Source organism: Myiozetetes cayanensis, unplaced genomic scaffold, assembly GCF_022539395.1.
Source record: "Myiozetetes cayanensis isolate MyiCay16 unplaced genomic scaffold, myiCay2020 scf1, whole genome shotgun sequence".
Lineage (NCBI taxonomy): Eukaryota > Metazoa > Chordata > Aves > Passeriformes > Tyrannidae > Myiozetetes > Myiozetetes cayanensis.
In genome coordinates, this window is record NW_026086604.1 from 128478165 (window position 1) to 128501167 (window position 23003).

General features: G+C 36.9%; 1 protein-coding gene across 6 annotated transcripts in view; it reads right to left on the reverse strand.

Annotated features, from left to right (window-relative positions):
* CDK14 (cyclin dependent kinase 14) overlaps window positions 1–23003 on the reverse strand; it is a 309078-nt gene that overhangs the window by 45048 nt on the left and 241027 nt on the right. For all 6 annotated transcript variants that reach the window (XM_050333417.1, XM_050333452.1, XM_050333444.1 and 3 more), the window contains 2 exons: window positions 20266–20405; window positions 16141–16287 (listed from right to left, as the gene is read on the reverse strand). In XM_050333417.1, the coding sequence (XP_050189374.1) occupies window positions 16172–16287; window positions 20266–20405 (256 nt within the window). In that variant the 3' untranslated portion in view covers window positions 16141–16171. The remainder of the gene's footprint in view (window positions 1–16140; window positions 16288–20265; window positions 20406–23003) is intronic.

A 23003-nucleotide genomic window follows, 5' to 3' on the forward strand; every position in this document is an offset into this window, starting at 1 on the left:
CTGACCTTCCTGGTGGGAAAGCGAACACAGCGCGGTGCTTGACAAGCTCGCCAACAAAGGAGTATATTTAGTCCCCCCAAATTCTGACACGCTTCTCACAGGAAAAAAGCAAACCGGGACGAGGCGCCGTTGACTACTGCTAACAAAGGGTTAGTTCTAATTGGAGATTGCACCGTCACTGTGAAACAAAAAGGAGGAGATGAAAAGTGAAAACATTACTTCACTACACAAACTGTAAGCGCTGGAGTGAGTCGGGTTCCTATTTTTTAAAACTGTTCAACTCCATATTAGATGCTATTCAAGCTGCAAGCCCTCTGGATCTGTATGTGCAGCTCCTGCTGCCTTCAGTGGGAACAGAGCCCAGGAATGGGAGCATTAGAAGATTTCCCTCTTTGTGTGATTAAAATATTATCATTAGCTATTCTTTAGAAGGGATGTTTGAATAAACCACAATCATTTTGCTGTAAGGTTTAAACGACATGTTTATTACTACTGCGGTCTGTCCTTTGTTTTCCCAACAGTGTGTTTTGGAGTATGACTTCTTTATAACCAGTGAAGGCTGCACAAAGATGGTCAGCACGTGAGAAAGTCACAAGAGTTTATTTCCTTGAGGAGGTAGGAACTGTAGGAGGATGTTATAATTTCCTTATGAAGCAATAAAAACTTATGAGTTAATATAAAAGTAACTGTTTTGAAATTGCATACTACATTATACCTAGTCTGGATTCAAGCTATTTGTCTCTGTAGGCAGTCAAAAACTACTTTACAGATAGCACTGCTATGCTTCCCAGCAGTAAATATAATTTGGTAAACAATCCTTGTAAAATACTATACCTTATTTTCTACTACTCACGTCAGCCTGAAAAAGGTAAACATTTTAAGGAATAAATTAAACTAATAAGAGAAGGTGTGAACTGCACACTGAGTGCCAACTGACGCTTCAGTTCAGCTCCTGTTTTTTACCAAAATTTTATCTTCCATTCCAGTTTTCTCTAGGGTGTAGGAGAAAGGGAGATGCTGAAATCCATTCAGGCTTTTCTTGAGTCCAGATGGCAGATAATGCTCAGCAAGTAACAGGATATAGCACATTTTCCATCAACTATCTCCCCTTTCTGACAACTGATTTTTAAGTTGCACCAACAGTCTGAGGACTGGAGGTGCCCTATAGCCTATTGCTCGCAGAGTTGTTTCTGCTTGGTGTTTCTGTGAGATTTTATGACAACCATGTGGGAGAAAATAAGGAGAATTTAATGATTCACATTTCTTACAGCTGAACAAAAACTGAGCTGAATCATCAATATCTGTCTCTGAGTGAGTATAAAGAAGCATTTAAGGTTAAAAATACCACCCCAAACCAAGTCTCAGCACATATAACTGAGAGCCAAATTTCATCATATGTGTAGTCATTTATTAATATTAACAGGATTGTAATTTCTTCCTTTAATTGTAACTATTAAGCAACTGCAGAGTAAATACAAACATATCCATACAGATATATCCAACCTCATATTCTTTGGTATCTTTGAAAGAGCTTCATTTTCTTTCCCAGATTTTGATCAAGCTTTAAAGATAATACTCATTTTCATTAGAGAAAATTCAAGCTCTATTCAAGCAAGGATGTTGCTCACCCTAACACTCACAAAGCATTACAGGGAAACATATGTTGCTTTACAATGACTATTAGCTACAAAGCTGATGAGAAAATGAGCTAAGACACATTTATAGAAAAATATATATAAATATATATTTATGAACTATTTCCATAAGTAATTAGATCTTTATTGTCATTCACATAAATAATTAAATACTAGCTACAATCATTAAGACTATGGCAAGAACACAAAATATTATAGCAACAATACCAAAAGCCATCTATTTCAGGTGCCATGCTGTTAGATGACCTGTTTGGTCCCCAAATATTAATCATATCTCAAGATTATGCACTTTTTCCCATGTGAAAACCATGCAAAGTGGTAGTATACACTGTAAGTGGATAGCCATTCTAAGGAGAGTAATTTGCCTGGTATCACCTTTAAATAGTTTTTCGAAAAACAAATCCATTATTTTAGCTGCAAAAGCTCGAAGGCATGGACTGGGTCTGCTATAGATTAAGTACAAAAGAGGTTTAGTTTGGGGCTTCTGGCTCATCTGTCAGGTGAGAAAAAAAATCAGAAAGTACAGAAGAGATCACAGTAGAGACACAATGCCCCACCTAAATTTCAAAACCCTGTTTTTAGTTGGCATGAAACTATTTGTTTAGCAAATAAGTGTTTTGGAGAAAACAATGAGAATTTTTCTGCCTCAAGCCTGAAGAGTATCTGATTTTTGTGCACTCTGCATTTTGAGAACATAATTCTCCCGTTTATCTCCTAGTCTGAAAACATTTTGTCATATATGAGTCTGGCCGAGAGGTAGAAGGGAACTTTGCCTTCACCAAAAAAAAAGGAACTTTAGAGTATTTTGTGAAGATAATGAAAAGAATTTGTTCAGGTTTGCAGTATAAGTAATTTTTACCACACAAATTCCCCACTTTTGTATTGGCAAAGAGGAATACTTTGAGTCTTTCAGTTTAGGAGATCTTCAAACAGACAATAGTGTGTAAACAATCCCAAAGTATATAACTTTACTAGAACAACCTCCAGTCTGTGTGCAAGGGCTTCAGAAAGGCCCCTTCATCAGATTTCCTTCTGCTCTTCACACTGAACAAAGCCTTGGCTGACAATACTGAAATCTCCTCCTTTATTTGGATTAAACCCCCTTTGCAGGAGAAGTATGCAAATGCTATACGTGTTTCCCTTGCTGAGGCTACTCTAACCCAGCTATCTTTTCACTGTCTATTTTCCTCCAGCAGACCATCCTACCGGCTGACAGGGAGACCAGCCTTTTAATTCAATCTTTCACAACACTGACAGTTGGATGCTGGGGCCTGCCATGAACTCTAAAAGGAGCTCATTTAGTCATAATTAACTATTCCCTGCATATTTCCTAAGGTATGGTAATTGTGCTAAAAGCCAACAAGTGAAGCATTCATTCTGGTTCTCTTTTAAACTTTTATTTTTTCACAGCAGTCTCTTTCTCCCCTCCTCTCTCCCCCTCCCCCTCCCTTTTTTTTTTTAATCTTTTCTTTCTTTCTTTTCTTCGTCCTTAGAAACATTTAGAGTGAAGAAAAGGAATGACGGTGGAGATAGGGAGCTGCAGAAAACTGTGATGTGGGCAGTTCAAAAGGCAAAGTCTGCCATACGATACAGGACCCCATGGCAGCACTAAGCTATTCAGCTGGGTAAAACATAAAGAAAAATGAAATGAGTAGAATAGAGCTATGTCATTAATGCAGAATGATGGACATCCTATTTGGGGAACAGAGAGTCATGAATATACATTTCTAATTCCTTAGATATGGTGATAAGTGATCTCTGTTTCTATTAGCACCAGAGTATATGCATTTGACCAACCTAAATTCTTCAAGTTATGCACATGTAAAGCACTTTACATACTACTCTTCCCTCCTCCCCACAACATAAACATATACCATGTCCCACTGCACACAGTGGGGTTCTCACAGGGATAGGGTATGATGGATCCAGCCTTATATACAGCTCATGTTTATCACCGTTGAGATGGAAACCTGGGGAAGCTGACATGGATTATTTACCTTAAAAGGCAAAATGTGACCTCAAGTCTGCCCTTATCTGTTTTCTGGTTTAGTTTAAACAAAGGAAGAGCTGAAAGCACCCTTCGTTTACTTACACACTTTGCATCTACTGAAATTCTCTGCCTTTCAGAAAGTTTGGGACACCTATCCATCATAAATGTGCATAGGGCATTTAGAAAAGTGAGAGACAACAAAGCCAAATCTCTTCGCATTCCAATCTCTTTCCCATTTGGATGTGCACCAGGACCTTTAAACTTGTAAAATATTATAGAATTAAAAGACTGCAATTTTTTTTGTTCAAACACTAGAGTACAAACACTGTTTTGAAAAAAGAATCCTAATGTTGAAGAGTAAGACGGATAAAATGTCTGTAAAATCCTTTTCCCCTCCCTTTATTCCTAGACTGTAATTTGTGGATCGATGTGGTTTGTAATGGCAGGAAAAAAAGTACTAAGAGCCAAGCTGACAAGCTGTTGCTGGAAATCTTAATGAACTATTTTATCATCATGGTCTGGGATTTTGTTTTCTTAGGGGAGGAGGTTTGGGGGTGGGGGTTGTTTGTTTAACTTCTGTGCATTATTGTGATCACAACACACAGTGGATTAACAACAGAAATTTAAAACAGAGCATCTCTCAGTAGACATGAGCTGAAAATGTTGATGCTTGTTAGCAAGAAACTATGCTTGTTCTCATGCAAATAAAATAGGTGAGAAACATCACATAAGTAAGCTTTGCCAACTTCACCTGCCTGTAGTGTTCTAGCTGCTCTCCAGCAGCATTGCTGCCTTCAGTCCAGCAACTGGAGACCTTTTTTCTACCTCTAATGGATCTATAAGGACTCATGCATTCAGACTGTGTAGCATTTACCCTCTTCCTTCCACAGTAACTCAAAGAAAGAGAATTAGATTGCTAAATTATTCTGATCCATTGAAGAACATTTCAATCATCTCTCTAAATCCCCAGGTGTGCTGCTGTTTCTCTGCTCTGCATTTAGGAGTCTGGCAGAAGGAAAGATGACCATGTCCTGCTGCCTGATGACATAAGCAATGCTATGACTTATTAGCAATTCTCCTACTTTTGATATCACACAAGCTGGTACAGTAGTCTCCCAGAAAATTGTGAAGTTTGGAGATGATTTTGGGAAGAGAGGAAAACAACCTATACAAGAGAGCAAGTCCAGGACTTGAAAATTCAGAAAATCTCAGCTTTTACGTTTTCTGAAGAAGTAGGGCAAGGGTTAATGTTCCAAAAGCAATGCTTCATCTGCTAAGAAAATCAAAATCAAGACTTGTGCACAAAGTTCAAGGATTTTGACAGGGTTGGGTTAAGACATCTCTAATATGCCTCAACCTATTTAAACATACCTCCCTGAAGATTTAGCAATATATGTAAATAATTTGTGGGATATTTAATGAAGGGGAAGGGCTTAGTAAAGAAAGAAGTGGTGAGGCAAAGTCTTAAAAAAGGATTTTGAGAGAGAGAGAGATCCTTTTACTGCAGTCCACAGTTAACAACACATATGAAAAAGAAGATTAAAAAGTGGATGATATCAAAGTCAAGGACTACAGACACACATCAAAAAAATCTGTATGGACCAATCTTATTTTGAACTTACAGATTGTTTTATACTGTCTTATTTAATTTGAAATGTAATACATAAAGCAAAAGTTGAAATGTTACTGATTGAACCACATTTCATCAACAGCTGCTCATATTACATAGAGTTATTTAGATGACCTCAGGCCTCACTGGATTTTTCCAACACACTGTATATATCCACCCCCTAAAAAAGACAAAGGCAGTTCATACAGAAAGTGTTTTTACACACAAATAATGATAAAAAGAAGTCACTGACTTGGACTATGGACCATGTGCTAGACCTTATTCTCATCTGAAAAATGATTCACAAAGATGGGTAATGTCATAGAACACACTGTAGTAAGTTCCAGTGATTCCTCAGAAATTTAAGGGAGAAAAAATATACAGATCAGATGAATATGCAATTCTCCCACTCATTGCTTCTGCCTCATCTTCCCTAGAGAGTCAGGAAACAAAATAGGAGTTATTTAGAATAGAGAAGTCAAGATTTGAGTGAATGACAGAAAATTGCAGGAATAATAATTTTGAGAGGAAGTAAGGAATTTACTAATTCTTTCCTGGCAGCTATTATTCATTTGAATTAATAAGTTCCTAGAAGCTAAGAAAACACTTGAGTCAGTTTTGAAAAACCAGAAGTTGCCTGGTTAGAAAATGAGGAGTAATGGTTAAATTCTTTCACCTGTTTCAGATGAGACTTCTTTTTCTTGCCAGAAAATGTAGATATGTGGGAAATATTAGTTGTTTAACTATTTTTTCTAATTCTTAGTGATACCTTCTTTGGTCATGAAACTAGGACATGCATGGGTCACTAACCTGTGTCACATACAGTCTTAGAAAAGAACCTATCTGCATCTGCCCAATTTCCTAGCCAAAGCATCCTTCTGCTCGTGTCCAAGCAGCCGTTGCCAGATGCAGACAGAAACTATAGCCACCACAGGTCCCTCAAATACATCTCAGGGTTAAAGTAAGTCTAGTAGGTCTGCCCAGTGCTTACTGATCCTTGTCTTTACTCCATTTGGAGATTTCCCAGACAGTTTACTCTCTTTTACCAAAAGATGCCTAATTTCCAAACTCTATACAAATAATTTAAATGCATATCACTTCCCCAAACAAAGTACCAGAACAGACATTCAGTAATGACCACCTTCTGAAATTCTGAAATTAATTTCCAATTTTTTATTTAATAGTAGTTGAGCATCTACAGAGCTATCCACAGTGGGAAAAATCCTCCCATGGGATCTGCACAGAGGATATTTTATTTTGATATTTTGGTCTCTTTACTGAACTTTACCTTTGCAAAGGACTGAACCTCTGTGTGTTCAGTAATGCAGACTACAGCAGGCAGTGTGCACAGTGGCCATCTGAAAGAACTTCACACTAAAAAGGTATCTGGAAGGTAAAGAATGTCTGTGTTTATGGTGCTTTAGTAACTCCTCTTTTTGCCAAACAAGCAGGCTGTTAATGCTGAGCTTTTTACAAGAAATACAAAACAGAAAACACTTGTCTGTTAGACTCTGTACAAATATTTTGATTAAGAAACTCTTTTAAAAAAAATCTGATTCTGATTCACATTAGGTGGAGAAAGGGAAATCCAACAGCCTGTGGTTACTCAATAAAGCAAACACTGGCTACTCCATTCCTGACTTTAAAACTTTGATGGATGGAAGAAAATGAAGGCTGAAAAAAAATCATCAAGAATCTGAACACTAAGCAGACATTCCTCAGCATCTGAGCAAGAGATTGCTTAAGCATGAGCTGCAAACTTCTGAGAGAAGTATGAGTTTAATATATAAAAGACAAAATTCCTTAACAAGAAGAAATACAATTTGCAAAACAGTTCTTCAGGAAACTCTTGCAGCCTTTAAACCTCATTTACTCAGCCTGAGATGGTATTGTTTTGTCTATGTTAATTTTGATAAGGGAGCCAGCCCTACTTCCATTGAAGTCTATAGAATTCTCCCATTGTCTTCAGGAGGAGCAGAGCTAGACTCACAGCTGCACAAAGATACCACAATGAAAGACTCCGGAAAATATCATGATCCCATCTTATTTTCTTAACCATTTCTGAAAAAAACTATGGGGAAAAAAAAATCTATGCAGTCACTTCTACTGATATGCAATATGCCTTTTATATGAAAATACAGACCAATGAAGCAAATGAATGGTTAGCAACATTAATAGCCAGGGGCTTGTTAAACTGCCTGGGATGAACAGTTTGCCTGCAATTTTACTAATACAGAATGTCTTGGAGAAGACTAAGCATTTTGTAATGCTGATATTTTTTATATGCATTCTTTAAGTCCATGACAGGCAGCAGACTCTGTAGTCTTCATTTCAGATTAAATTTTATACAGTAAGCCTGAATGCTTTATTTATTTTTAAATCCATACTTTCCTAGAGTATGTAGTTTTTCCTGGAAATAAAATTATATCATGCAGCTGAAACTGCGTTCTGATTTTATGCAGTCCGACTACACATGAAAAATTAGTTCTTTTATAATTCAACTTGCAACAGAAACATGTCTTTTTACAACAGGAGCTTGCAGAAAAACCCCAATCCCATTGCATTCAGAAGACAAACCACTGCCCCATGTTAATAATGAATGCAGCTCATATCTACCGCGTTCTGTTAAATTGCTAAAATTGCCCAGATAAACCATTTGAGAGTATGTCAGATTTAATTAATACAACATGACCTGATCACTTCCACAGTTGGGAAGAAAGAAGTTGGCATTCTTTAAATCCAGAACTCAACCTGGAGATTATGCTAAGTTGCTTCATTCATAGTCCACACTCCTCCGCACATGTCAGGAGGACAGCATTTGTCCCTTCTAGTGATAAACAAATTATACATGAAATCAATTCCACTTCACAATAATTTTCCCTATTGGGTATTATCTTTCCTCCTCTGCTCCCTCTAGTTAAGCTTGCATCCTGTAACTTGCTAATGAGCTGGGGGCTTTCTGTTCCAGGTGGCACCCCCTGCCTCGAAGTCATGACATTTCCCATTTCGAATGCTGCTGGCATTTTTCGACAGCTCCTGCTAACCAGCCTTTTTGACCTGCTCTAAGAGGAACTCATCTGATCGAATGCTCTAACCTGCCAATCATGCCAGCAAATGATCTTCACAGTCACTCCCAAGGCAGGAGGGAGAAAAAAAAAGGGAGAGCAAGAGAGGGGGAGCGAGAGAGGAAGCTAGTGATGGAGTAGGCAAGCAGGCAGCCTCTCCAGCTACCTAATGAGAGTACTTTAAATCTCTGAGGCAGCTGAAACATTGAAAAACTGGTGGGAAAATTAGGACAGAACTGAATGCCTGGTGCTGTTATTACTGATTTCTTTACACCCTGAGATCATTTTGAAAGCAATACCTCTGAGATGTGCCATTTTCTAAAGAACAGAAGTTAATTTTACCATATAAATAGAAAACAGATATATTTTTCCCTGCCACCATCAATATGCAAAACTCATAATTCTGCTCTGCCAAATGGCGTTCTTTACAGAATTAATTAGAAGCTGTAAGCTCGTTAAATGAGTGTCTTCACCTAGGGATGATTATGAATATTTTTTTGTTGTTGATGCAGGCCATAAATAGCACTTTTAACCTAATTTAAATGCTGGCAACATTTACACCTCTGTATTTACAAGTGTCTGCACACAGATACATAAAAGGACAAATACAGTATCTGCAGAGTCTAGATGTGACTTTGTGGGCTGAAACCAAGCAGAGTCATGATAATGACTCAGTTGTTTTGATTTTGTTCCTTTTATGATGTGACAGATTACTTAGAGCTGTATCTTTCAAGCACACAAGGACAGATTTAATTGTGCAGATTTTCTTTTCTTTCAGACTGTAAGCTAACTAGATTTTAATATACATGCAGCACACATACTGAACAAGGGAGGTATATACTATGATTGTATTGTTACAATATACCTGCCAGACAATATAATGCACAAGTTGTCCTTATATTAACATCAAAAGAGAGTTGCAGAACTGGCTGTACAGAATTGATATCTAGGTTACTAATGGCAGAGAATGATCCTCCATAAATACTAATTCAAAATACATACATGGTCCAAAACAACGATTAATTTATAACAAGACCACAAAATTATGAAAGTACTCAATTCTGTTTCCACTTCTTACAATATCTGAAGATAATGTTTCAGTGCTATTCTTCTATATATTGGAGAATTTAGTATTCTTTCCTGAATTTTTTGAATTTTCCTCTCAAGATTTTTTACAGCAATTAACACTAGGAGGATGTGGGAAACCCATCCATCCTCATCCCAGTTTATGGGGCAGAATAAATTAATGTAATTTATTAACTGAGTTGTAAACTATTGCTACATTTAGGCAAGAACCTTCCCTCAACCAGAAACATCCGTGCACATTTACTTTAATGGGTGTTGCCTTCAGACCCAAAGTGGTTTGCCGTGTGTTTATTTCATAGCGAATCAGGCATTGAAAGCTTCAGACTCAAAATGGCAACACGAAGTTTGCTCTCCACAGACACAATTCTGGTATCTGGAATTACTAAAATTAATTTTTTGTTTATGATATGGCTGAAAGTAAAATGTTCTGTTAATTGTGAATGTTACAAATGATGCCTGAGAGGCAATGCCTCTTATTAGCTTTGCTGTCTCTCTGGGTTACGAGCTGTGTGGCAGCACTGCAAGCCTCTGCTTTGTCTGGAAACCTCAGTTTCTCCCCTTCAGTGGTTCCACTTTCCTCTTAGACAAAGCCTAACTGAGGAGTCACGTGAGGAAATAATCCTAAAGGAGAGGTGACTGTCCATGAGAGAATAGGGAGAGTTGAGACCCGCTTTTGCCTCCCTCCCAGTCATTGTCATCTATACATTGTCCTCACCGCATTCAAATGTCATCCCAGACTATCAGCCCACTGGAACTCAAATGGCCTTTCATGCCTAGACACTTCTTAAAGCATCAACAGCCAACAAAGACCATCTAGTGGGAATTGCTTGCTATCCTAATATTAATAATGCAATATAGTGCACTTCTGGCACAGAGGATTCCACCTTTCATCTCCTAAATTTAAGAGCAAACAAGCTGGAAAGACAAATAAACAGCACTGCAACGGAGCACATGCATTCATGCCAAATATCACTAATATCTTTCCTATAGCATAAATGACTGTTAAATTACAAACCTCTACATTAAAAATTATTTGAAAATGAATCTTCACAGTGCTGAAGGCAAGTTATCATGCATTAGAAATGAACTGAAAATAGGCTCCATACTATGCCACGGTACAAGAAAACATGGTATTGTCCTTTGACAAAAGTAATCCATGACAGTAGTAATGCTTCGTTTTTCTTCTGCCAGTTCTGCAGCTGATTTGGCCACGACACACAGCAATTTAAAAAAGTAATGCCAATAAATATGTAGCCAGTAATTTCACATAGAATGGCCTGGAGTATATAATTACAGGGAAGAAACTAACATCTCCTAGACATGAAGGTTTGAAATACTTGTCCTACCAAGTAGAGTATGCAACAATAAATGTGAAGACCTCCCATCTCTGTTCTGCTTCCTTTCTTTCCTCCTTCTTTCCTAAAGAAAGTCCCAAAGTACCTCTCCTCTGAGAATCCTGTGCATGATTTTAGAAATCCTGTTCATGTCTACTTATTTCCATATACTTATTTCCAGGCATAAATGCTGGCCTGGTCTTTCAGTCTCCAGGTCGGACAGGCTTTCAGCACAACCAGTGCTCAGCTATCTTAGTGAGACCGCATGGCATCCTTCACCAATTCACTGTCCATACTTCTATGCATTATGTTACCAACTCTTTTTGTCAAAAAAGCCAAGAGACCGTATCTTCTACTACTTACTCAGAGTGCAACTAAATCACTGTATTTCACATGACAACAGACAAGGTGACATCGCTACAGTACTGACATGAGAACACCATTAAACATATTTTCTAAGCCCTATGAACATCTTGATCAAGTGGTGGGTTCCCTTTACTGTGGCATACTGGGGGACCTGATGGACAGCTTCTCCATCTTCAGTCCCCATGTGTAACTTAGGTAAGGTGGGCGGTTTTTATGAAGATAGCCTTGCACTGGCCAGCTATTTGCTCAGTCCATTTCACCCTCTGCACAGAGTCCAGTGAATACAGGTGGAATTTTTTATGGATGAATAGAGGGTAAAATTCACCCTATAACTTTCATTTTAGATTAACAGAAATAAGATAACAGATATCATGAGGAGAATATAATTCGATTCCTGGAGTTTTTCCCTTGTGTGTTTAATTTAGGATATATTCTATCAGTGTGGTGATCTTAGTCTTTGATACTAAGTAAAGCACAGCTGGAACAGTCTCATAAAACCATTATGTCGTCAACATATGAAAATAATGACACTAAAAGTATTAGAGAGCCAAAGAGTATCTTGGATTCTGCAGTTATCTTTCACAGCTTAATACTAATCTAACATTTTACAAAATTGATGTTACAATTTCAACTCTGTTTAGTACTGTCATTACTGGACTCAAACCCAAATTGCTTTCAGCTGCCCACCACAACTGCATCTTATTAGCCTTTTCACTGAAGCCAATTTATGCAAATCCAGTATTAGTTAAATAATTAAACTGACCCTCAACATTCATGCATAAACAGTGGCACTAAAAGATGCACGAGAAATTTAAACCTCCCATCTTCAGTGCTTAGGCCTCCGTCTTTTCAACTGCAGCAGCACAATAACTATATACATTTATCTGAATCCATCTATTAAAAAAAAAGAAAGTACATTAAAAAATTAAACTGGCAACTGCTGTGCTTTAATAGCTCTGCTTTTCTCACTCAAATCTGGTTTTACACTGAATTTTGAGATTTTGCACCTATAAAGCACTACTGGCTACTTTCAGCTTTTGATTAAATCAATAGTGACAAAATCTGGCTGACATGCAGTCTCTCAGTCCAGAAATTCTCTTTTATGCAGACCTTTCTCCACTGTAATTACTACAGTTTTATCCCCTAAAGCTGCAGAGATGAAGACTTAGATGCACAGTGTATGGTTTTCCACAGTAACACAGCAACACTGGGACACCCAGAACACAGTAAACGCTGGGGAGTAGTGAATGAGAATGACTTTTCAATACTGACTGCTGAACACATGCACTGCTGGACTATAGCTTCCCTGCAGCTTAACTAGAGCAAGGCAGGCAACAATTATGTTCCCACACAGCAGAGCTGAAGAGACACTCTTACACAATTTATAAATGTAAAACTGAATATGACAAACAAAAACGAAACTATTTGGATGGGGATGCAATAACACTCACCTCTTTAGCTAGCAAAGACAAAAAGGTAATTTTACATAACAATTCTGTGCTGCTGAAAATGCCCGGTCAGAAGGAACCAAATAACTAGCACTTTTTGCCATTATAGTAGTAACTGTCACCTCTTCAGCTTTATTCTGTTTTACACAGCTGAGCTGACCCAAATGACGCCATCATCCCTTTGATTGGCTGGGCTGGTGGCAGTTGCTGATTTAAATGGACACAGAAGAAAGAATTCAGCATCCTGCAATTGAAATTCAGGATTGCTCGGATGCATGTGCGTGTGGTGAAGCAATACAAATAAAGACCACTTTCTGTTTTGCTTCAGTGAATTGTCAAAGAGATTTAGAAAGCCAGGGGATCTCATTATGGTAATACAGGTTAAATACTTTAAAAGCATATGGTGTTACCATCCTGAATGAAGCTGTCCCTGCTGGTTCCATGAAGCAGACAATAGGCCAGGAACACATCTCATGTCTCTGGTCCACCAATGGGAACTGGGGATTATAAATCACCACAAGAAAACATTGTGTGCTATCTGGTATCAGGTAATGCCTTGTCTTTTCAATTACTATTTGAATCATCCTTCTCCAGAGAGGAAAAATCTTTAGCCATGTGTTCCACTGGCCAAATGGAAATGGAGCTCTAGAGTTCCTTCTGGTCCTTGTCTAGATAAAACTGTGTATGTAGAGATGGGTGACTATAATATATACAATATAACTCAACCATACATGTAGAGATGGGGAATGCTTCCACCAAGATGCTTCCTCCACATGGGGAAACTAATATCACTGAAAACCATCAGGCACAAAATAATTTTTTTTTTGCTTTAACACTAAGCTTTAAAGATGCTTGGATATGGCCTAAAGGGTTTTTTCCTTTCTCCACCAAAAGCTGCTTCTAATTCACTGCTGACAGATTCTTCTGTGTGCAGTGGAGCTCATTACCACATATTTGCTAATTTTGTCCAGCAGGGAGCAGCCTCAGCGTTGACCTTGGTAACTCCAAATGTTAGGTTTTTTCCTGCAATAATGTGTTGTCTCTTCTTGGAGTCCAAGACAATGATACAGTATGGTCCACAAAAACCCTATTAGTAGTCTGAGCTACTGGCTGTGATGTTATCTGATCAAGCCCACTGACATTTTAACAGCTTGTACTGTTTGCCTTCATCCCTCTAACTCTACTTGCCTTGTTTACCTGTTAACTTCATGGCCCTAGAGAGCTACTGCCATCTTTCTTTTTGCTATTCATGCACGTTTTTGTTTAACTGGGCCTTGTGAATGGAGACTTTAAGAGAATATTTGTAATAAATACCCCTTCCTTAATGCTACTATCGTGCTTACTGCAACTTGACACTTCTGCTAGAATAACTGACTCATAACTCACCCATTTTGCAGACTGAACATCCTGCTTGCCAGTCCTCGCTCTACTGCTTAAAATCGCAGTGCCAGACCTCCTTTTCACATAACCAAAACTGTAGTCTTTTTTCCCAACTCCTTTCACTTCCCACACTAACTCATACCTCCACCTGCTTGGGGGTCTCAGGCCTTTCAATGTTTCCAGTAATTCTAACGATTCCTTGCTCAAATCCAGTTTCAATGTTCACATTTTTTTTTGCCTCATCTCTTATTTTAGTTGCATCTCAAAAATCCCCAGCTCTCCACATGGTACAAGGAAGAGGACTTCTGCTTGGTGCTAATACTTTTCCAGCATTCTCTGCTGCTCCCCATCTCATATCACAAGTCAAATACTACAACAGGGAGCTGATATGTTGTTCCATGGTAAGCACCTAATACAACAACATCCCAAGCCACAATGGAAAACTGCAATCAATAATGTATACATGTCTGAACATTTGTTAAGTGGTGTCAGACCTTACACAATGAAATGGGATATTCTGTATTAAAACAGTGGCTGAGCAGCCATAACAGTACAGTGATGTATGTCAAAGGTACTTATGGTTCTCTCTTTCTCTTTACATGTAAAATTTTTAAAACATAATCTGTATCTCCTCAAATAGATATTCAGTAAGAATAATCCATCAGTTCTCTTTTGTGCTATTTTACATGCTTGTTTGCACATGCAAACTTTGTACTGCATATTGTAGAAATGAAAAATTACATTTGTTTGGAAGCAACAGAAAGGAAATTCTGTACATGAGAATTGAGATTCTGCATGTTAGGTTCTATACAAAAGGTCTTTAGCACAGATGGGCCCATTCTAAATTTACTTTAGATGGATGATATGTCACGTTAGAACAGACAAGGTTGAAGAGACGTCTGCAGGGACACAGCCCCAGGAAAAAGTAGGGATTAGCTTGTCAATAAAGATGTAAACAGACTGCTCTGAGGCAGCCTCATTTCTGACATTAGAGAATCTTAAATGGTTTGCTGGCGAAGAGCTTGTGCAAAAATTGGGGCAGACTGTCAACACTGAAATCTATTCATTCCAGTTTTTCAGTAGTTACTGCCTTTCAGGCAAACAGATTTCATAACATTACAGGGTTAAAAAACAATTGAACATAAATACACAACAGTAAATCCAAATGTAATTAATTAGAGAAAGGTATATTGTAAAAGGCAGACAGCTAAAGACAGACATAAACTACAGTTATATGAGACTATATCTTCAAATAGGTACATAAGCAGCATGTGCATTTATCTCAGCTCCTAGAACTTCTGTAACAAGTTGTTATAATGGACTGAACACGCAAAAATAACCGTGACTTTAAAATAAATAAAAAATAAGGAGGCAGACATTGGGTTTTGGATGAAAAGGATCTGCACTTTAGATATTTTGTGAAACACTGTGGTATGAAATCATTTAGAGAAGCATCATAAACAGAGCAGCTATATAAGGGAATACTGCTCATCTGGAAGAGTTTGTCAAGTGCTAAATCCCACTGAACAAACACTAGGGTGATGCATATGGGAAGAAGAGAATTAATGCCATGATATAACACCCACCATTCCCTTACTGTAATTTGGTAAGTAGCCTCTCTACTCTCCAGCTCTTCACAAGTTCTGTTCTACACTTAGAATACCAGAAGTCACACAACACAATATTTCACTGCTGAATAACTATGGTTGAAAAGATGGGATACTGACTGAAAGCCACTGAAGAACAGAAACAGTACTAGTAGATCCAGGGATATAGATCATATTCACTAATATGACAGCACCTCTTTCTCTTGTAAGAACATCCTTCTGGTATCAAGACGACCAAACCTACTAAATCATAGAACCGAATCACAGAATTTCTTGTCCTTGTCCCAGAGTTTAACAACAGAACTGGCAAGAGGTATTTTCTCTCTGCATATCTTACCAGAGGAAAAAAATACCAATCCAAATTAAAGGCAACCTATTGATTAATATGCTAGCACCACCTTTTTGCAATATTTTCAACCTGTCAGTGACACTGATCCTGCCCATAAGGCCAGAAATTTATACTTCTCATATTGCCATAAGACTGCAAAAACAGATTATCAGCCTGCACATGAACACGTGCAGCTGAATTTTATATTTTGTTTCTCTAAGGATAATTAAAGAGCATTTTCAAAGATATACCTTTCAATAGCCATGTCTTACCTGCATTATCAGTTGTGAACACAGATATTCTTCAATGTTTGCTGTTTGATACACCTTTGCCATAACTATTGTTTTTTCCAAAGGCTCTCATGCTTTCTCCAGTCTCTGGCTGTAATCTTACATTCGGTACAGTAAAAATAGAAGACACTGCAAAAAAAGAGTGTCAGTTCAGAAACTCTGATTATTTTTTTTCTGCAAAAGCAGAATTTAAAAGTAATTATTTAATATATATGGCCAACACAACATAGTAAATAAATACAACTTTTACGTCTACCAGCTATTTATGCAAGCAAGCGCTGTACAAATTGTGAATGGAAAGAAGCTGCATGCATTATGATGGAAGTTGCATGATGCAAACATTCTTAGCTGGATGTATCTTCTAAAAAAACCTGTTTCCAGGTTGTGTGTGTTTATTTTTCCTGTACACCACTATATAATTAGTATTTTTCACTTTCAAATTTCTGCTGAGCATTTAGAAAGAAATAAGAATGTAAAAAAATCCAGCAAAGTTTGTCAATAATTTGATATCACATATTACATCTTGAGAATCTTGGTGTCAGTAGAAATGAACTATCTTGTTTGACTTTCATTTTTGAATTTTTAAAGGCAACTAGGCTTGATAAAAATATCCCAACAACTCAAAAAGTTTTTACGTAAGGCAGCCCCCTTTTGCAAGAGCTAGAAAAACCTGGACAGTTTCAATGTAACACCAGGCTACTAATTACTAGTAGACACGGTGTTAATAATCACAGGGATCAACTGCAAATGGTTAAGGACTAACATATTGATAATATGAAAACTCACTTTTACTTAGGATGCCTCAAACTGACAGGGAAAAAAATCAATGACTTTTAATCCCTCCTGAAAACAAACCTTCATATAACGATATCCTCAGGAGAGCTGATTGCATAAGGAAATGTCTAAGAACTAATCAGGGCCATAACAGTTTTCTTTGGGTTTGCACTAACAACTGGCATAGCTGTGGATTTTGAAGCTACTCTTTCATCTCCATGCCTTTAAAAGATCTGGCTACTGTTTTATGCACAGACCTTCCCACTGCAGTTTGACACCTCAACTTGCATTTCATATTATGCTCTCCTCAGTAACATGCATTGTGAACGGCATATATTCCATGCAAATAAATCAATATGAGCTCTCACTATTAAAATAGAAGAGTGGGAGGACTGATTTTTTTTTTTTTTTAATAGAAAATAAGTATAATAGGTAATCTATAGATTACTGCTTGGGTCTGAGATGAATAAAAGCTATGTTGCATCATGAATTGCATTGTATTTCCAGAGAATGTTTTTTTCACCAGAACTGCACTACTCTTACTTTTTTAGTGTACTGTTTTTAAAACCTGTAAGTGGCTACCTGTTAGACAGAGCTTATCTGGAAACTGAACTTCCAATCCAGATGAAATGATGCCTTGACTTAAAACTCAACCAAGTAAAAAAATTGAAATTGTGCTTCTCACATAAACTAATTTTGCACACATTTCTAAAATAAACCACATTAAAAATTATAATGTAAAATACTACATAGAATACAAATATATAGCACTACAGTCTAAGGCAGAATAGAAAGTGAAACACTCTATTTTTACTTTTTCAATGTAGGTAGAGTCATAATGCTTTTGTGAAATGCTGTGATTTCAAGGAAACAATATTCCAATGGAAAATAATTTGACTGATTCCTCCCCTCTGCCTTTTTCCCCACATGTGAGTCTTTCCTTGTTTTTTAGTGCTAAATCCCCAAATTTGCAATTCAGCATTAGAACCAAACTGGAAAGCAGGAAATTTTGTCTGTACACACACTTCTGTTGTGCATAAAGACTCAATATGTTTATACCTCTATTTAATTAACTATCTGTAGTGTTTCCCAATGTAAAATATTAACACAGAAAACTAGAATCACAAAAAATAGTAATTTCACTACACAGTAAACATTTTCCCAACTCTCCAAAGTATATGACTTCTTTGTTTTGTAAATATGTTTACAAGTATATCCAAGTCGTACTAAATAGAAATGATTGTAGTATTTGATACTGGGATTGTCCTTTCTTGCATCTGGATTTATGCTTCATAATGATTATCTACTAGACACAGAAATAGTCTTTCTGTAACTCCAAATTTTACTGGAGGCATTTAGAAGAACCTTGCTTTAAAATATAATGATTTTCCATCTTTATTCTCCCCCCTTCAAAAGGTTTCACTGCTCCTGATGTTTAACGTTATGCAAAGACGTGTTTCTGCCAATGAATATCGCCTTATGGTTATGCTTCTGCAAATAACCTGCTGTGAGCTGATAAAAGGATTAATGCAGCCAAAATTCTTAATCTGTGAAATTACAAATTAAATTCTCATATTAAAAATACCACCCTGAGGTATTTTTTGTGGTTTTAATTCCCCTCTGGTGTTCTGCATACATTGTGCTTGTTAATGACTAGGACAAGACTGTCTCTGTTGGCAGCCTGCTGCAGAGTGATAATGTGTAGGCATTTACTTCACTGATAGAACTGGATTTAACCACTGACTGATAAACTAAGTGGCAAGTGGGTAATAAGTCCATATTAACAGAAAAGTACTACTGCAGAATTCAGAATTCAAAATCCTGGCTAGACTAAATCACACAGTCAGAAGGATTGAGACGTCTCCACAGCAGAGTGATTTTTGTTTTCCATTTAGTGGAAATAGGATAAATGAACTGGCATTCTTGATGTTTCATTATTCCTGAAGAAATGAACCTCTTTTGCATCAGTTTCAGCAAAGGCAGACATTCAACAGAAAGCCTTCATCCTTTAAATGCTCTGCCTATCAAGTACCACAGTCAGCAAACTGAGTGGTGGGTCATCATGGCAGAGGGGGAAACTGGGAACCTTTTTGCAGAGAAAGGACACAATCCATGACAGTGATGGACAAAAATAATGGTGCTATTTTGATTTTAATGTTCATATTTTACAAACGGGAGAGCAATCCTCAGAGTAGAGCTGGGAGTAGGGTACTTGGACAGCCAGGCCACAGAACCAGCTCAAAATATGGCTACTACAGCTGTTGAGGGTGGAAAAGCTAAACCTCTGGAAGATGAAAGTTTTCATACAGACACTGAAGCAAGCAGATTCTATCATGGCTTAATATTCAGAAAGGGAGCTATATTTTACAAGCAAACTTTTAAATCAGCCACAGTTACACACACATGTTCCATGGTTGCATCTCTGAACCTTCTGCCTTGAAGTACTGGATTTAGATTCTTTGCTAATGGATGTAAGCAGAAAAGAACATACAGTGTTCCAATGCAAGCATGCATCTCTTCACCATACTGAGTTAAAGCAAAATGCTGTTATTCCCCTGTGAAACCTCTTTTTAATAAAAGAACCTTCTCCGAATAAAAAATATCATGCATGATAGTACTTTTTCCCCAGAATAAATAGTAGTGTGCTTTTAACACTGAGAAATGACACAGATGTGTACAATATAAAAGATTTACAATTACTAAAGAGATAATTGGCAACATACATGATGATAGGAATATTTATGACAGGTCAACTGGAATGCATTTTGTTTAATGAAAGAAATAAAAAGATGTATGTAAACAGTAAAAGCATGCTTAGTTAAGAATATAATCTCTTTGTACACAGTCTGATTCATCAAAATAACTCATTGTCTACTTGGTGTTTTTCAGACCTCTGAATGCCAAGTCCTTTCTTAAAGGTTACTGCTATAACATACAGAGATTCTGTGAATCAAACACAGCTGGATTTTTATCCTGTGTGCTGCAGCTAGTTAAGAAGTACTGTATGTTATAAAGTGAGAAGCACTAAATATGTAAATTGTATTTTCCTTTTGCTTTATAACAATTCAATTGGCTGCACACATAATCAAATACAAAGATAGCAGGCTGCAGACTGCAGAGCAGAGATAGCAAAAAAAAAAAAAAAAAAAAGAATCCATTTTGTCCTGTGTCAAGCTAACTATGTAATTTCAATCTACACAATCACAGTCACATATTTGGTGTGTGGCTGTGTATGTCCATGAAGCTGTCTGCATGTGAGGGTTAGCACACACAAATGCATCTGTACGAACTAGCATCTTTGTTTTCAAGCCATCTCAAGGTGGTTATACTCACTATCAGTTAACTCCCATAGCCGTGGGGGCAGATCACTGAAATACTCATGGCTCAGAGCTGCCTGTGCTGACAATCTGTTCTTTGGGAAACACTGGAGTAGTTTGGAGGCTAGATCTTCTGCGTGGTTCACATAGCTCAGCCTGAAACACAAACAAGGTTTTTCTGAAAAACAGTATCATTATTCTGTTTACTAATTCCATCTGCAGTCAGCAAATTGAAACACCAAATCTTGATAGCCAGGAGCATGGCCAAGAAAGCTATTCCTCAGGTTAGGGAGTTAATGAATTATTTCTGTCTTGGCAGCTCAAAATTTTACAATTTTACAACTACAGAGCATATAATATACCATATCACATATACCCTGCCTAGTATCCTAAAGCATCATGAGCAACAGCATCTTGAAAGCAACTGTTTTGATTCTTCCATTTATGTTTTATTGAGCATACTGACAGACTAAAAATGTACAGTGCTGGAAAAAAAATGCTTATTACTATCTAAAAGCATGAAATCCAAGCTCACAATAACAGCAACATTTATACAACTTCATGAGTATCAAATTTTAAATCCAATGATGCTAAACTTGCAACATTCGCATCCTGTTTCACAAAGACATTTGTCTTTCGGGACGTACTGACTTCTTACTTGTTCATATATTCACATGGCAGGGGGTTGACTCTTCATTAAGTGTTAAAGCAATGCAAACATTAAACTGTAAGTGAATTATCTTTTCTAAGCTTCCTAGAGAAGTCTGAGAAAACTTTTTGTTTCACTGGGAGCTATATTCTTGGGAATATTGCAAGATATAATCTAAAAGTAATAGACTTGGAGGGGAGAAAGTAAAATGGTAATCAGTAATATGTGGCCTGGGTCTAGTAACCTACAGCTGCCTCCTAAATTTCCAAAGCTACCAAACTTTTTGTAATATGCAGTCAAAAAGAGATGCTAAATCTTGTCAACACCATGTCTCTATTATTAATAGGTAACTTCATAAATTCAACCATGCTCAATAAAGATCTCTTGTTGGTTAAATGCCAAAGTGTATAAAAGGTCTCTATTTTTAAATGCACTGTTTTCTCAACTTCAGTCCAAAACACCACAGTATTTGAAAAAGATGATGTTATCCTCTAAAATCGATAATCCTACAGCATGTTTCATGCAAATGTTCATTATTTTCAGCTCAAGCTGACTTTCCAGAAAACAAATTCAAGAAGATGGATTAAACAGCATCACTCTTTTCCTAGGCTGACATGGCCTAATGTATATGGATCAGCATATGCAGAGGTGAAAACTGTCTATTCAACAAAGAACAGACAACACCAAAAACACTAAATGAAAAAAATAAATTGTTATTACATTGAGACCTTTAAGTTACAAATGTCACAAGGACATTTTGTCCATGCCCATACTATAGCTGGTGTGAAAAATAAATTAAAAGTCAAAAGCATCTCTACTAAATTATGTGCTGGCATATGTATGATATGCTGGTATTTGCAATCATTCAAAAAATATGCCACTGGCTGTCTTTTTAATTTCTAGCAACTGCATGTTAGATAGAAATTTGAATACTGTGCCTATCTGATCTCTACTTGAGAACTGGCAGGATATTTGTCCAGAAATTGCCCAGGGATGAATTGCCTAGAAGTGCTGACCACTTTGGGACATTGTATCTCATCAGTCATAATTTCATGGAACTCCCAGGATTAGGATTCAGAACTGCTATTTCAGGTTAAACATCTGAACTCCAGTGTTTGGGCATAATTTTTTCTGTTTTCATTTTCAGTTTGTGACAAAATAGAAGCATCTTGAATGTTTTTTTTAATGAATTCTTCATTAAACTTTTATGAAAATTACTGATAATTTTATCACAGAACACAGCAAAATACCAAAAGAAAAGGTTATTTATAAGAAAGAACAGGAAAGGGAGGAGTAAATATTCAGGGAGAATTGGTATTAATTCTTCTACACATCCAAAATTTCCATGTAATGGTGATTATATTAAATTTGTGAGGCCTGTCGAGCCCTAATCCCCCCTGCATCAATTAATTGTTCAGAGGTTCTGGCAATGCATTTCATCAATGTCATTTTTTTTCCCCACAGAGGTAGATGCATCCTTTTTAGGAACAATAGTAAACTTGCTCTGTCTTGAATAAGAACTACTGTTAATTCAGAAAAATGAGGCCACTTAAGTAAGTAGTGAAACATTACTTTCCAATATAAGAATTACACCATTCATTAGCTAACCCACAGGTATAGTGAAGATGCTAATTAAGTAAGACAAAGCAAGAGAAAGTAACATTCAAATATTAGCTAATTCTGAATTGCAAGCAAAATTATGGATGACACTGTAGTTCCTCAAACAGAGCAATGCTAACATTTTGACTGTATTAAAGGTCATCAGTGTACCTGGCATACTGCAAAGGTTTATTGTTGGGTTTTTTTTGCAAGAAAATCAGATTAAATAATATAAATTGAAAATATTTTGAGTAGGAACAGTTTAGAAATCCAAAGTCACCTTGCCAGTTTAGATACAAAAAAAATATACCTGTTTACTGAAATCAATCAAGAAACCAAAGATAAGCATCAAATAATCAGCAGATTATCCATTAATACAATATAAACTCAACAAAAATATCTAAGGCTGCAACATAATCACATCAACTAATTAAATAATCATGAATAAATCAGCCATAATTAGAGCTGGTTTTATAATTATTACATAGAAAAAAGACTATATTCAT